The sequence below is a fragment of the Sphaerodactylus townsendi genome, linkage group LG04, assembly GCF_021028975.2.
Source record: "Sphaerodactylus townsendi isolate TG3544 linkage group LG04, MPM_Stown_v2.3, whole genome shotgun sequence".
Classification (NCBI taxonomy): Eukaryota; Metazoa; Chordata; class Lepidosauria; order Squamata; family Sphaerodactylidae; genus Sphaerodactylus; species Sphaerodactylus townsendi.
Window position 1 is genome coordinate 109735343 of NC_059428.1, and position 12491 is coordinate 109747833.

The 12491-nt window shown below is 41.8% G+C and overlaps 1 protein-coding gene across 15 annotated transcripts in view; it reads right to left on the reverse strand.

Moving 5' to 3' along the window:
• Positions 1 to 1169: 1169 nt before the first annotated feature.
• Positions 1170 to 12491, reverse strand: part of MYCBP2 (MYC binding protein 2) — a 187214-nt gene continuing 175892 nt past the window's right edge. For all 15 annotated transcript variants that reach the window (XM_048493684.1, XM_048493683.1, XM_048493685.1 and 12 more), the window contains 7 exons: positions 10385 to 10488; positions 8857 to 9045; positions 7081 to 7188; positions 4718 to 4927; positions 3603 to 3710; positions 3312 to 3477; positions 1170 to 1985 (listed from right to left, as the gene is read on the reverse strand). In XM_048493684.1, the coding sequence (XP_048349641.1) occupies positions 1870 to 1985; positions 3312 to 3477; positions 3603 to 3710; positions 4718 to 4927; positions 7081 to 7188; positions 8857 to 9045; positions 10385 to 10488 (1001 nt within the window). In that variant the 3' untranslated portion in view covers positions 1170 to 1869. The remainder of the gene's footprint in view (positions 1986 to 3311; positions 3478 to 3602; positions 3711 to 4717; positions 4928 to 7080; positions 7189 to 8856; positions 9046 to 10384; positions 10489 to 12491) is intronic.

A 12491-nucleotide genomic window follows, 5' to 3' on the forward strand; every position in this document is an offset into this window, starting at 1 on the left:
TGAGGAGGTCTTCTGAACACCATGACCTGAAAAATTCTTTTCCATCCTTTAAGTATCTCTTTAGACTGTGGGTAGAAATTCATGAAGGTTCACATTTTGGAATAACTGGAATGACCACAACAAAAGGCTGAAGTTCTCAGTGATGATATGACAAATGTTATATTAAAATGAGAGAAACTCAACAGGCTTTGCAATATTAAGAGACCCAGCAGTATAACCGTTTTGCCATCAAGTCACAGGCAACTTATGGTGGCCCCCACGGGGTTTCCAAGGCAAGAGACATTTAGAGGTGGTTTGCCATTGCCTGCCTCTGCATAGCGTCTGAGAGTTGACAAGATCAGGCGAGCTTGGGCCATCCAGGTCAATGGGGATGTTAGTCTACTTTAAAAAACTGTACACAATGTAGAACTAGTCACAATGTTAGAACTAGTCGCAGTCTGATACAGGAAATGTTTAGTCCTTTAGTGACCTATTGTTGCCTAAATGTCCAGCTGTAAATTAATGGATGAGTACAGAATGCAGTCTATTCCCTACACCCAGGTCAAACATCATGGAGTCTACTGGCATGTGTGGGTTACTAGAGAAGTGTGAAAAGCACACACCTTTTTCACTTGCATGCTTCCATTGACCAACTAAGAGTCAGGCTCATTTCCCAGCCACTTCTAATTACCTCTTCAGGAAGTTCTGTAATACTGTAAGGAGGACAGTCAAAAGAGTCCAGAGAACTTCATGGTATTTACATCATTTCCAAAAAAAGAGGGGATTGTGTGTCAGCATTTTTATCTAGAATTCCCTTCCCAGTTACGAGCTAGCTGTTTGCAGGTCTATTCAGTTGTATTATGTTCAGTTCATAACAATGGGAGAAGTATGTGAATACAAGGAAGGGGAATTCCATGTATTATAACTTTCTATATTGTTGAAAGATTAAACAGATGGAGGCCCTAAACCATGATTGCAGATGGAAAGATAAGCCCAACCAATTCGACATTGCTACAATGAGACAGCCCAGAATTTCTTGTGTGAAATAATGAACATGTTTCACTCCCTAAACGATTGCCACATGTTTTCCAGTTCTGTGAATCCAGCCCATTAAAAAATCAATTTCTGCCTTGGGTTTAACATATGCAGAGATGTTTGATCTGCTCCCCAATAATGGTCCCACGCCTTTGTTAGACTTTCACTGTATAAAAATGTACAGCGGCTTTATTGACATGTACATTCCATCATGTTTACAGCTGCAAGAGATATGAGGCACACTCAGTATTGCACTTCATTAAAATTTCAGGCTCAAACATAAACCCAGAAGTGTAAATGCAACAGCCGTTTTGCAATTTAGTAATTCTTATACAGGACAAACATTGATATCTTTATATACAGCGTGATATTGGTTACATTTATGCCTTCCTAACACTTTCTTCTTAATAACAGTCTAAGAAATAAACCAGAATATTCCTCTTTTCCATCCCTACCCGTGATGCAGTTACAATTGTACAGGATTACAAAAAAAGTCAGTATACAATAATTAACTTTTTTTCTTCATCTGATATCCAGCATCATTTGGAGTCCATGGAAACAGGGAGCCTTTGAATGCTTCTTTGACAGCAATTTATTTATTTGTCAGCACCCAATGCTTTTGTAGCTGATGAGCGTAATGGCCACATGCAAACACCTCACAAGGTTTGATGTCAGGTCAAAATATCAACTCCCCAAAGCAAAGGATGATGTAGGTGATGTTTGGCACCCTTCTTGCGCTGCAAATTGTTCCTTTCCCTGGGTTATGAAATGGTCCCATCTCCTCATTCTAGATGTGATTTATATTCAACTTGGAGGACAGTTACTGGCAGGTAGCCATTGTTTCCTTCTGGCGAATTAAAACGTATGGGCGTTTCTGCAGACTCCACAGCCTAGTGCAAACTCCTCACCAGTGGGTGGATGGACAACATGAAGGGGACATTCAGTTCCTTCGAGTTGCTTGCCTTTGGGACCTGAGGAAAAAAAGAGTTTTAATTGTAAATGACATCTGTGGGGGGAAAAAACTTTTATAAGCAGCTGGAAATGAAAAGTGTTCAACAGGAAATTATGGAATTTGAATAAGAGCAGAATTTGGATTTACATCCTGGCTTTTTCACCTGTAAGGAGACTCAAGGCGGCAAACTCCTTTCCCTTCCTCTCCCACACCAAACTCCTTTTCCTTCTTCTCCCCCAAACAGGCACCTTGTGAGGTAGCTGGGGCTACGAGAGTCCTGAACAAACTATGACTAGCCAAGGTCACCCAGCAGGAAGCTTTTGCAGTCCAGTGCTCTGGATGCAAAAGATCTTCAGTTACACAACCAAGTCATGCTGGGAGAAAACAGCAAATTGTGAATCTCTCCTTGGAATTACACAGGAAGCCACTATTATTAACTGGGTGTAATTGTGTGCTGTTCTGGGAATCAGCCTCGGAAATCCTCCCCCACTCTATTTGCATACAGCATGAAAATTAAACCCTACTATGGGAAATCAAAAAGCAAAGTTCCTTGTTTAAAAGAAGATTCCAAACCAGGATCAAAAAGGAATAGAATATCTGTTTCCACGGATCTGTTCTCAGACCAAATGGTACAGAACTCAGATAAGCATCTTTGGAGAATCTTCCTCAAAACTAGGTACAGCCATCCTTAACATGAGCTAGTCATGGCTCTCCCTCTATTCCGCTAATAGTTTCTTGCTCAAGTCGCACAGAAGATGGCAAAGAATATTTCTATTTTAAAGAAAGATGTTAGTAATCTCTTTTCTTGACACAGTAAGATGGCAAAAGGAATTTTTCCTGTCCTTTTAAAACTCTTCTGGAAGAGCAATATAGTAACAGAAGGTGACAAAACTATTTGGCATGATGGCTATTTTCCAAAGAGTTTATGTATCTTAATTGTATATTATTTTATTTATTTATCCCCTGCCTTCCTCTTCAGTGGGGACCCACAGATGTTCTCCTCTCCTCTATTTAATCCTCACAACAATCATAGAAGGTCAATCATGCTGTGTTTGTGTATGTGAGAGAGAGAGACTGGTCCAAGGTAACCCAGCAAGCTTCTATGGCAGAAATGGGGATCGAACCTGGGTTTCTCAGATCTTAGACCAGGAGTCTGCAACCTGCAGCTCTCCAGATGTTCATGGACTACAATTCCCATCAGCCCCTACCACCATGGCCAATTGGGGCTGATGGAAAATGTAATCCATGAACATCTGGAGAGCCGCAGGTTGCAGACCCCTGCCTTAGACGAACACTCTCACCATTACACCCTGCTGGCTCTCTTAACAATACATCAAAATGTTACCTGCAGGACAGTGTGGAAGTTCTTCTTTAGTAATGCTTGTCATTCTTTGGAAATCGTCATGGCAAGCGTTGCAAAAGTGTGTCGTCCCAAAGCAGAAAAATACAGCCACTGAACAGCAATAACGGCATTTGTACTCTAGAAAATCTGTACCGTGTTTAGGACACATCTGTCGAGACAGACCAGGAAAGAAAAGGAAAAACCCGCTTGTTTATCTCAATGAAGTGGTTTGCTGCTCTCCGTGTATTTGAAATGCTTTTCATCATTCAAGCCCCTGTAAAAATGTCTGCCTACCTGAGCCCTGGAAACATCAGAGCACGCCCCACAAATGAGCTCTCTGGGATCGTAGTCATCTCCCTGCCCCGCCTCAGCATCACAACGGGCTTCTCCGCCAAAATAAGCCTAATGAGGAGACACAAGAATGACTCAGACATGAAACACAAAGCTCAGTGAAGTCAGCTTGTAGCATTTCTGACGTAATTTTTATCTGAAAAGTGAAATTGGTGAGGCACACGATTATCTTGTACAGTCTGTGTGTCTGTCCGTGTCCTGCTAGAGAGGTCTAAACATTTTCCAGACTTACTGGGGCGTGGCAATAACAAACAATGGCATTTGAACTGCTTCCATCTTTCAACGTCCCATTTCAGACAGGGACAGAACAGTAGGCAAGAATCAGAAAGCTAACTGCTGGATTGGCTGTGTTTTCTTTCATCACCCTGCCCAGCAAAATTATGTAATTGTATGTTTTTCAATATATACCAGCCCTTAAGATGTCACAAAGGGTCACTGGCTGAGCACCTGAAAGCCAGCAAAGCTTGTTTTGGTAACTTGAGAGATATCCAAAAAAAAGACAACCCTCTAAGACTCAGGAAATAACAAAGGTACAGGAGCATACTGAAGGGATTTCAAAAATAAAAACAAACATTATTTATAACAAATACAGACATTATGATGAGTAGCTAGCAAACACTTGTTCGAAAACAAGTTCTTCAGAAAGCTTGCCAAACACTGACTTTAACCTTTGGTTATGTTCTATGCCTTTTCCTTCCTTTTAAAGGCTCAGCATCTATATTTATTATTTATTTATATTTATTCCCCACCCATTGCTTATATGATTTTCTGCTCAACCGTGTTTTGATGCAATACTACAGGAATTTCCACAGACTCAAAGTCTTTTGGACAAGGCATAAACACATGAACATGCACTACATTAGCAGTTTTCACTTCTAGTTCATTTTTATACCGCTGTTCTTTCCTCTTTCTTGTAACAAACAAACCAAGATTTGTTTCTTATGTCTGAATTAAGCTGAAGTTTGATTCATAAAGCAGTGGCTTCTGAACAGCCTGCTCTCTCGTTAACCCCTCAAACTCTCGTTAACCCCAAATCAGGCTAAGCACCAGAGCCATACCTTTTTGCACTTGTAACAGACATAATAAGCATATCTGTTCATGGCATATCCAGCTGGGTCATTGTAAAATCGAACACCCGGGGTTGTGATGGCCTCGCTCTTGTGCAGCCCCTCGTATTCCAATCTCATCAAAGCTTTCCTCTTTACATCTTCATAAAGCTCCTTGATTGGATCAAGCAAGTCCTTTAATACTGTATGATTAATTTTGTTCTGTAATAAAATAAAGAAAAATCAGTAACCAACTTGCAGTATTTAGCCCCTGAGTGTTTTGACCCATTTTGTAACAGTGACTACCATGACAAAAATGAGATTATTTGCTTTACAGTAGAGAGCCTCAACACTAGTACAGGTCTCTTGTAATACAAGTTCAGAGTATACCAAATTGAAAAAGGGTAAAGTATTGTTTTAATCCTTCATCAGAACAATATTTAGAAACTCTTATATTAGTTTCAACAGAACTTCTTATGGCTACAAGCCCCTGATATTCTTGCTTTCATTAAACTGTCTATGTATTTGAAACTATATTGTTGGTGGTGAGTAGTAGAGACTAGCAATTTCCATGGTTTGAAAAGTATTTTGTTGAAAAAACCCTTTTCAATACCTCCTGTACATGTCTCCCCACTACTGTATTATGTAAAATGGTTAACTGCTCTCCCTTTAGCTTTTCCAAAGCACGCATTACTAACCTGCTCTCGAGACCTGCTGTCTGTGCCTTAGCCTGCTGAGGCAAAGTGGATTTGTTGGATTCAGTTTCAGGTGGCTCTCTTTCATCCACTCAGGTGGCATGGTTCCCAAACAACTGTCCAGAACTTCTAGAGCGGCATCCAGAGGGCCGTTCATCAACAGATACAACTTCCGGATTAATCCAGCGAGAGGTTGCATGTAGATATTAATCAATATTGGTCCTCTGTGGGACACCACAAACTAACGTGTGGCGTATGGAAGATTTCTCGCCATTAGCAACCCTCTCTGTCCCTGGCCCAAGAGGAAGGAATGCAGCCATTGCTAGGCAGTCCCCCTGTACTCCTCCGCTGGCAAAGTGGTTGGTCAAAATGTCATAACTGACCAAGTCAAATGCTGCTGACAAATCTAAAATATCAGCAGTGCTGACCAGCCTTGGTCCAAGTGTCTCTGGAGGTCATCTGTGACAGCAACTGGAGCTGTCTCCATCCAATGGTCTGCTCAGAAGCTGAACTGGAATGGATCCAGGGCTGCTCTGTTGTTTTATGTGCTTTTATGTTCCTGGATTTTTAATGGTGGTTAATTTCAGTGATCTTTACCTTGTCTTACTTCGTGAGTGACCTGGAGCAACTCTCTGAAGAGGTGGCACGTACACATTTTAAATAAATCAGGACATTTCTTGACACTTTCCAGAAATGTGTTTGCTTGCCAAGTGAATGAACCAAGCCTTCACTTAATTATGTTAAAAATTATTTGAGACTTTTAAATGGCTACATGGATGTAAAACAAGTTATATATTTAAATTGTGCACATTTTTGTGCCAGATGCTGTACTTCTGAGCAGCAGCAGCAAATTTTAATGGTAAGCTTAAGTCAATTTCTGCCTATCTAAGCATAAGCATAAGCATTTTACTGTCATTGTGCACGCACAACGAAATTTACAGCAGCACTCCTCGATGCACACAATTTCAGACTCATACATCATCCTCACTTTCTCCTTCCTCCACCCATCCCTACACAGCCCCAAACACATCAACATGAAGCTGCGGAGTTTAGCATAGCCACAGCTCTAGAGTAAAAGCTGTCTCTAAGCCTCTTTGTCCTAGTTTTGATAGACCTGTATAGTCTGCCAGATGGTAACAGTTCAAAAAGAGAGTGTTCTTCTATCTATCCATCTGACTGGATAGCCCAGGGTAGTCTGATCTCATCAGATCTCAGAAGCTAAGCAAGGTTGACTCTGGCATTTATTTGAATGGAAAACCTCCAAGGAATACCAGGGTTGTGGTGCAAAGGTACAAAATGGCAAACCACCTCTAAATGCCTCTTGCGTTTAAAATCCTACCAAGGGTCGCCGTAACTCAAATGTGACTTGATAGCAAAACATTTTTAAAAATAAATCTTACCACACCATGACATTATTATTTTTAAATTCAGAACTAACTACTACATCAATGGGGATTTATTTATTTATTGGATTTGTATCTCGCCTATCCGCGCAGGGCTCAATTCTAGAGTTGACCTTAAGAGATGTGTTCTGTGCCCTTTGTTTTCTATAACCAGCGCTGCAATTCACAGAAGTTTTCACTTCCTATTCAATCCAAGCAAACGTTACACAGTTCCTGTCAGCACAATGATATCTGGGGAAAAAATTGAAATTGTACATGATTGCCTCTGAGGACTCACCTTGCAAATTGGACACAACATGAACCCGAATGTTATCCGTGGTCCAAGCCATTTGTTTTCTAGTACACGGCAGCAGCATTGCAAGTGGAATATATGACTACAGTCCAACTGTAAAAAAGGGATTTACAATTCTAGTCAAGGACTATTGCTGTGGACGAACTGATAACTTTATGCTTTGTCCTAAGCAGCTCTCTCTCTCTCTCTCTCTCTCTCTCTCTCTCTCTCTCTCTCTCACACACACACACACACACATATATATTTTAAAAACTGATTTTTGTCAATGACTGAATGACATACAGTAGCTTTAATGAAATCTTAAGAAGTATGGATGTTGAATGAATAAATCAGTGCTCTTTATTAAGCCCCAGTTATATTAAACAAAAAGAATGATCATTTAGGAAGTGATAAATCCATGGTGAAGTTACACAGTGCCCTGAGTGAAATTTAAATCTTAGAACAGACATTGTACTTAATTGCATTAAAGATGTCTAATAAAATTAAGCCCTGATCCCAGAAGGCAAGCATAAAGAGAAACCAGTGAAATTCATTTGTCACACTGTAAGCAAGAAGATGTAACACTTGCAAATCTAATATTTATCCATGGCTAACACAAATCAGGGATTGCAAATTCACTTGAAGTCAGGATTTCATGTTCTAGTGTGCAGCTAAACCTCAACCACAATTTCAGTATTCAGATATAATCCCTAACCACATCAAACCAAACAATCTGGTTAAGTATTATTTATTTATTTACCTAACAACGTTGTATCCTGCCTTTCTACCCTACCAGGGCCACTAAGGAGACCGACAGTTAGAACAAGGAGTATAACACCACAGCATAAAAACAATTAAAATACATATCTAAAACACAGAAAGACAGTTATTAAAGCATAAGTTTGGAAAAAGGGATTACTGATGGCTCACCAGGTGAAACAACCATGTTGGCATAGTCATCTTAAGCTACACAGTATATCTGCACAGATTGTCACAAATGCAGGTGTCTTATAAGATCTTAATAAGGACCATACAGTTGGATCTCATAGTAGTCACAAAGATTTCTACAGGATCCACGTGGACCAATAATCATATGAGTTGGGAGGCTTCAGAATGAATGGCTCCAATCCACACTGCAGCCCCCCAACCTGAATGCTGTTAGTCCATGCAGATCCTGTACCCCGGAAATCAATTTTCCAATGGTCTGAAGGAACTGATGGGGAAGGAGAACGTGGTGAATATCCACTGGTGCCTTCTATCAACAGGCTGCTGGATCCAGCTCATAGTGACATACTCAAATAAGCTTCACCTTTGTAATCTGTACTAATCAGTTTTGAATTTACACAACTCATTAAGAGTGTGTATTTTTAATTCTTGGGGGGAAAATGTGATGTTGCCAATTCATGATCTCTGTACACAACCCAGTATTCTGTTTTTCAGCGGCTGTTGCACTTAGATATGAGACGGCATGTTTGATTTGGCACTGGAATCCAATTTTGGGGGCCAGAAAAAGAACAGATAGTGGACATTATGCTGCAAATCCCAAATAAGCATTCTTTCAGCAATAACTAAGCAATTTGACTCCCAGCTGAATGTAACATTAGGGCACATTTCTCCATTATGTCCTAGGAAGGGAATATGAAGTGGAACATTATCAACACACCGAACCTAAAAGCAAGCACGGCTGGTCATTTATTGTTTTTACTAGGTTGTTTCTCCTGTCAAACGGTAAACACCTCACACTTTCAGGAGATTTCATGAATTAAAACACTCAATTCAAACCTGAATGGCCGGTGCAGCTGAAAGTGCTTCTGTGAAACAAATCATGCACATGTCATCGGCATCTTGTTTCAGAGTGGTGGCGCTCTTGTCGCAGCCATGCAGGCAGGGCATGCAGTGCTCCTCGTTCCTGACGCCTCCGCAGGGATGGCCACAAGGGTGAGTCCTGCTACAAGCTATCTTCGCGTATTCCTACGAAAGGCAGACATTATAAAACTAACAACCTGAAAATAAAGGGTGTCTGCAGATTCTAACATTGCACAGACAGCAGTCACGGTTTTGTGCGTGCTTTTCTGTTTCTATGGAAACAGAGACTCTCTTTTTTTATTTGCAGAGGTAGTTCAACTAACATGAGGGCATGGAGAAGGGGTTGTGGGAGGGACAGAACTGTCCTTGGCAGGTGCATGACAAACAAGAGGAGGGAAAGTAGGCAGGAAAGAAGAGAGGATCATGCCACTCGGCTGTCTCTCCGCTTTTTCTCTCACCACGGACTGAAAAATCTGGGTCTGCCAAGCAGAATAATGCCTCCAGGTTATCCCAATATCAGGGCAGAAACAAGAAATTGGTTTCAGAAAAATGGCTGTTTCTAATGCAGATCCAGTCTCTCCTAAGAATCCTCCTGAGCAGGAACCTCCACAACTTCCATGAGAAATTAAGAGTATAGGCAAAGTCGGCAGTGAGAAATATTTTTTCCTACCGCTGAATACAAATCCATATCTTTTTAATGTGATCTCTAAGTGTTCGTATTTGTGAGAGAGAAAATGTACGTTGCTTACATTTACATGCTGACAAATTAACTGAACGACTAAGGATCAAGTCAGACTTCACAACAAACCAGAGCTTTTTTGATCATGTGTAGGCTCAAGGGCTCCCCAACCTCCACCTTGACAATACAGAGGACAAAGATAGGACCCCTAAGTAGCTCCAGCTTGTCCCAATATTTAATTGTGGTTAAGAATCCCAATTATAGGGTAAGAAAGATAAGTTGCCCATGTTTGATAGTAACACGTAGAAGTCAGTCTGGTGCAACAGATGGGGATAGAATGAGGGTGTGAATGTGACAGTTAACCAGGTTTATGTTCATAATGAACAAAGTCCTGGGGTATTTTGTTTTTTGTGTCCAAGAACGGAAGCCACAGTCCAGTGGTGTACCGGGCCTAAATGGCACCTGGGAGCATGACCGCCTCCCCAAGCACCCCCCCTCCCCAGGCTCTACTTATGAGAGCCAGCAGGAAGGTCAGGGGATACCGGGACTTGAATGGGCAGCTTGGAAGGGCACTGCTGAGCCCCCCACCCCACGGCCTCCCTGCAGGCCAGCTTCTTCCTGCAGTACCTGGGGAGGGCAGGAGCCAGCCTGCAGGGAGGCCGGGAGGCCGGGGCGGGGCTTGGTGGCGGGGATACCCATATCCCCATTAACGGTATGCCACTGCCATGTGGTTTATTGATGAGCCTCTTAATGACAAGAAAATGCTCTACCATCTTCATCTCACAGATCCATGTAATGGAGTCCAATGGCTCCAACAACACAAACCTGACAATCGGCATCAGAACAGACACTGCCTACTGCTGATAACTCTGTTCCACTTCTGCAGCCACAGAAACGACATGCTTCAGAACTGCTTGTGGTGGGTTTGCCTAGATCACAGAAAAAAAATAATCAGAGTGCCTAAATAGTACTGCTATTTCATGGTTATGTGCTAGTCAAAGAAACTGATCAAACAAGCAATCAGGTAAATGTAGCTACTAAATGAAATACTGTCAGTAGAAGAAACATGCTGGTTGAATCAATAAAAATGCTTTATACCTAGCCAGACTACTGAGCCATTCTATTCCAGTACTGTCTCCTCTAGCAAGAGCTTTTAAAAGTCTCAAGCAGAGATCTTTTCCATCTCTGCCACCTGAGTTGTCAGGGCCTAAATCTAGGATCTTTGGCTTGTGATGTATGTGACCTACCTTTGATCTATAGCTCTTCCCTAATAACAACTTAGCTTCATATGACACTGGATCAGAGCCCTATCCCAGATGACTCACTCTTTCCTGATTTGACTGGCAAAGCCTATAAGGTACAGGTCCCCAGTATGGTGCCTATGAGACAATGGGGCCTGCAGACGCCTTCCCTGGTCCCTGTGAATTGTTTTTAGAAAATGGGTGGGAACAAGGGGGGCTCCTGCCCATCAGGACTTCTTGACTGGCCACTGGACACCTGATTGGCTGTGCAGATTAAAATAACATTTCAGTGGGAAGCTGCCATTATACTAATGCTTCTATTATTTTTTCTCACATTCTTCTGACCCAGTATATTTTTAAAAAGTTACTCTTCACGTCCCCTGCACTGGAGGTTCTTCTGTATTTGGGGGGGGGGGGGGGCACTCTGCCTCCTGTGGTTGCATCCACTATCCTGTATCAGAATTTCAAAGATGATCATAGACTCTAAGGTCTCAGCCAAGGGAATCTTTTCTAGCCCTGATCCCATATAGATAATTTAACTGGGGACGCTAGGGATTGAAATCGGAAACTTGGGAATGCCAATGTATTCTGTTTTAAATACAAAAGAAAAGCTCAAAAGAAAAGGTGAACTGCATAACTTGCAATTTTTTTTGCTGTCAAGTCACAGATGACATGCCGATTCTGTAGCATTTTCAAGGCAAGAGACATTTGGAGGTGGTTTGCCATTGCTTGCCTCTGCATCCCATCCCTAGTATTCTTTGGAGGCCTTCCATCCAAATACTTTCTAGGGTCAGGGCTGAGAGTGTGTGACTGGCCTAAGGTTACCTAGCAAGTTTCCATGGCACAAGTGGGGATCTGAATCTGGCCTTTCTGGATCCTAGACGGACACCTTAACCACTACACCATGCGGGCTCTCTATAACTCGCACCGATGATAAAGAAGGGAATCTCTTATCTCTTCCAGTTCTGCAAGTATTCAGACCTTTGAAAGCACCGAGTCCCCTTGTTTGTATCCTCACACATCTCCTGCTTGTCCCACTTACCCCCGCCCAAGTTTGTGTAAAGAGGGGCAGACAGAATCAGTTCTTGAACCCAAGTGAACACTTTTTTAGCAACATTGCTACATTTAGAGGCACTGATGTAGTTACGCACTTTATCTTTTGGAGACTTATGGATTTAGTAGTAAATGAGTTACAATTTCTTTGGGGGAAAATCAACTGGAGAATAGGGTTGGTCAATACTAAAAAAATTCGGTAAAATTCGGATTTGGGTATTTTGGGGCATAAAATGATTTGTATGCCCGAATCCAAATCATAGCCGATTCGGATATGCCCGAAAATTCGGGTAAATCTGAAAAATTCGGGTCCGTTTTATTATTTTTTTGAATTTTTGGTGTTTTTACACGTTTTGGCCTGCAGGGGGTGCAATTTTAAAGCTAGCAGCACTAAACTTTCAGGATATCATCTGGAGACTGTCCTGATGATTCTCCCCAGGTTTAATGCAGTTTGGTTCTGGGGGGGCAAAGTTATTGACCCTCAAAAGGGGTGCCCCATCCCCCATTGTTTCCAATGGAAGCTAACAGGAAATGGGGGCTACACTTTTGAAGGTCCATAACTTTTGACCCCCTGAACCAAACTTCACCAAACTTGGGGAGTATCATAGGAACAGTACTTTTATGATACCCTGAAATTC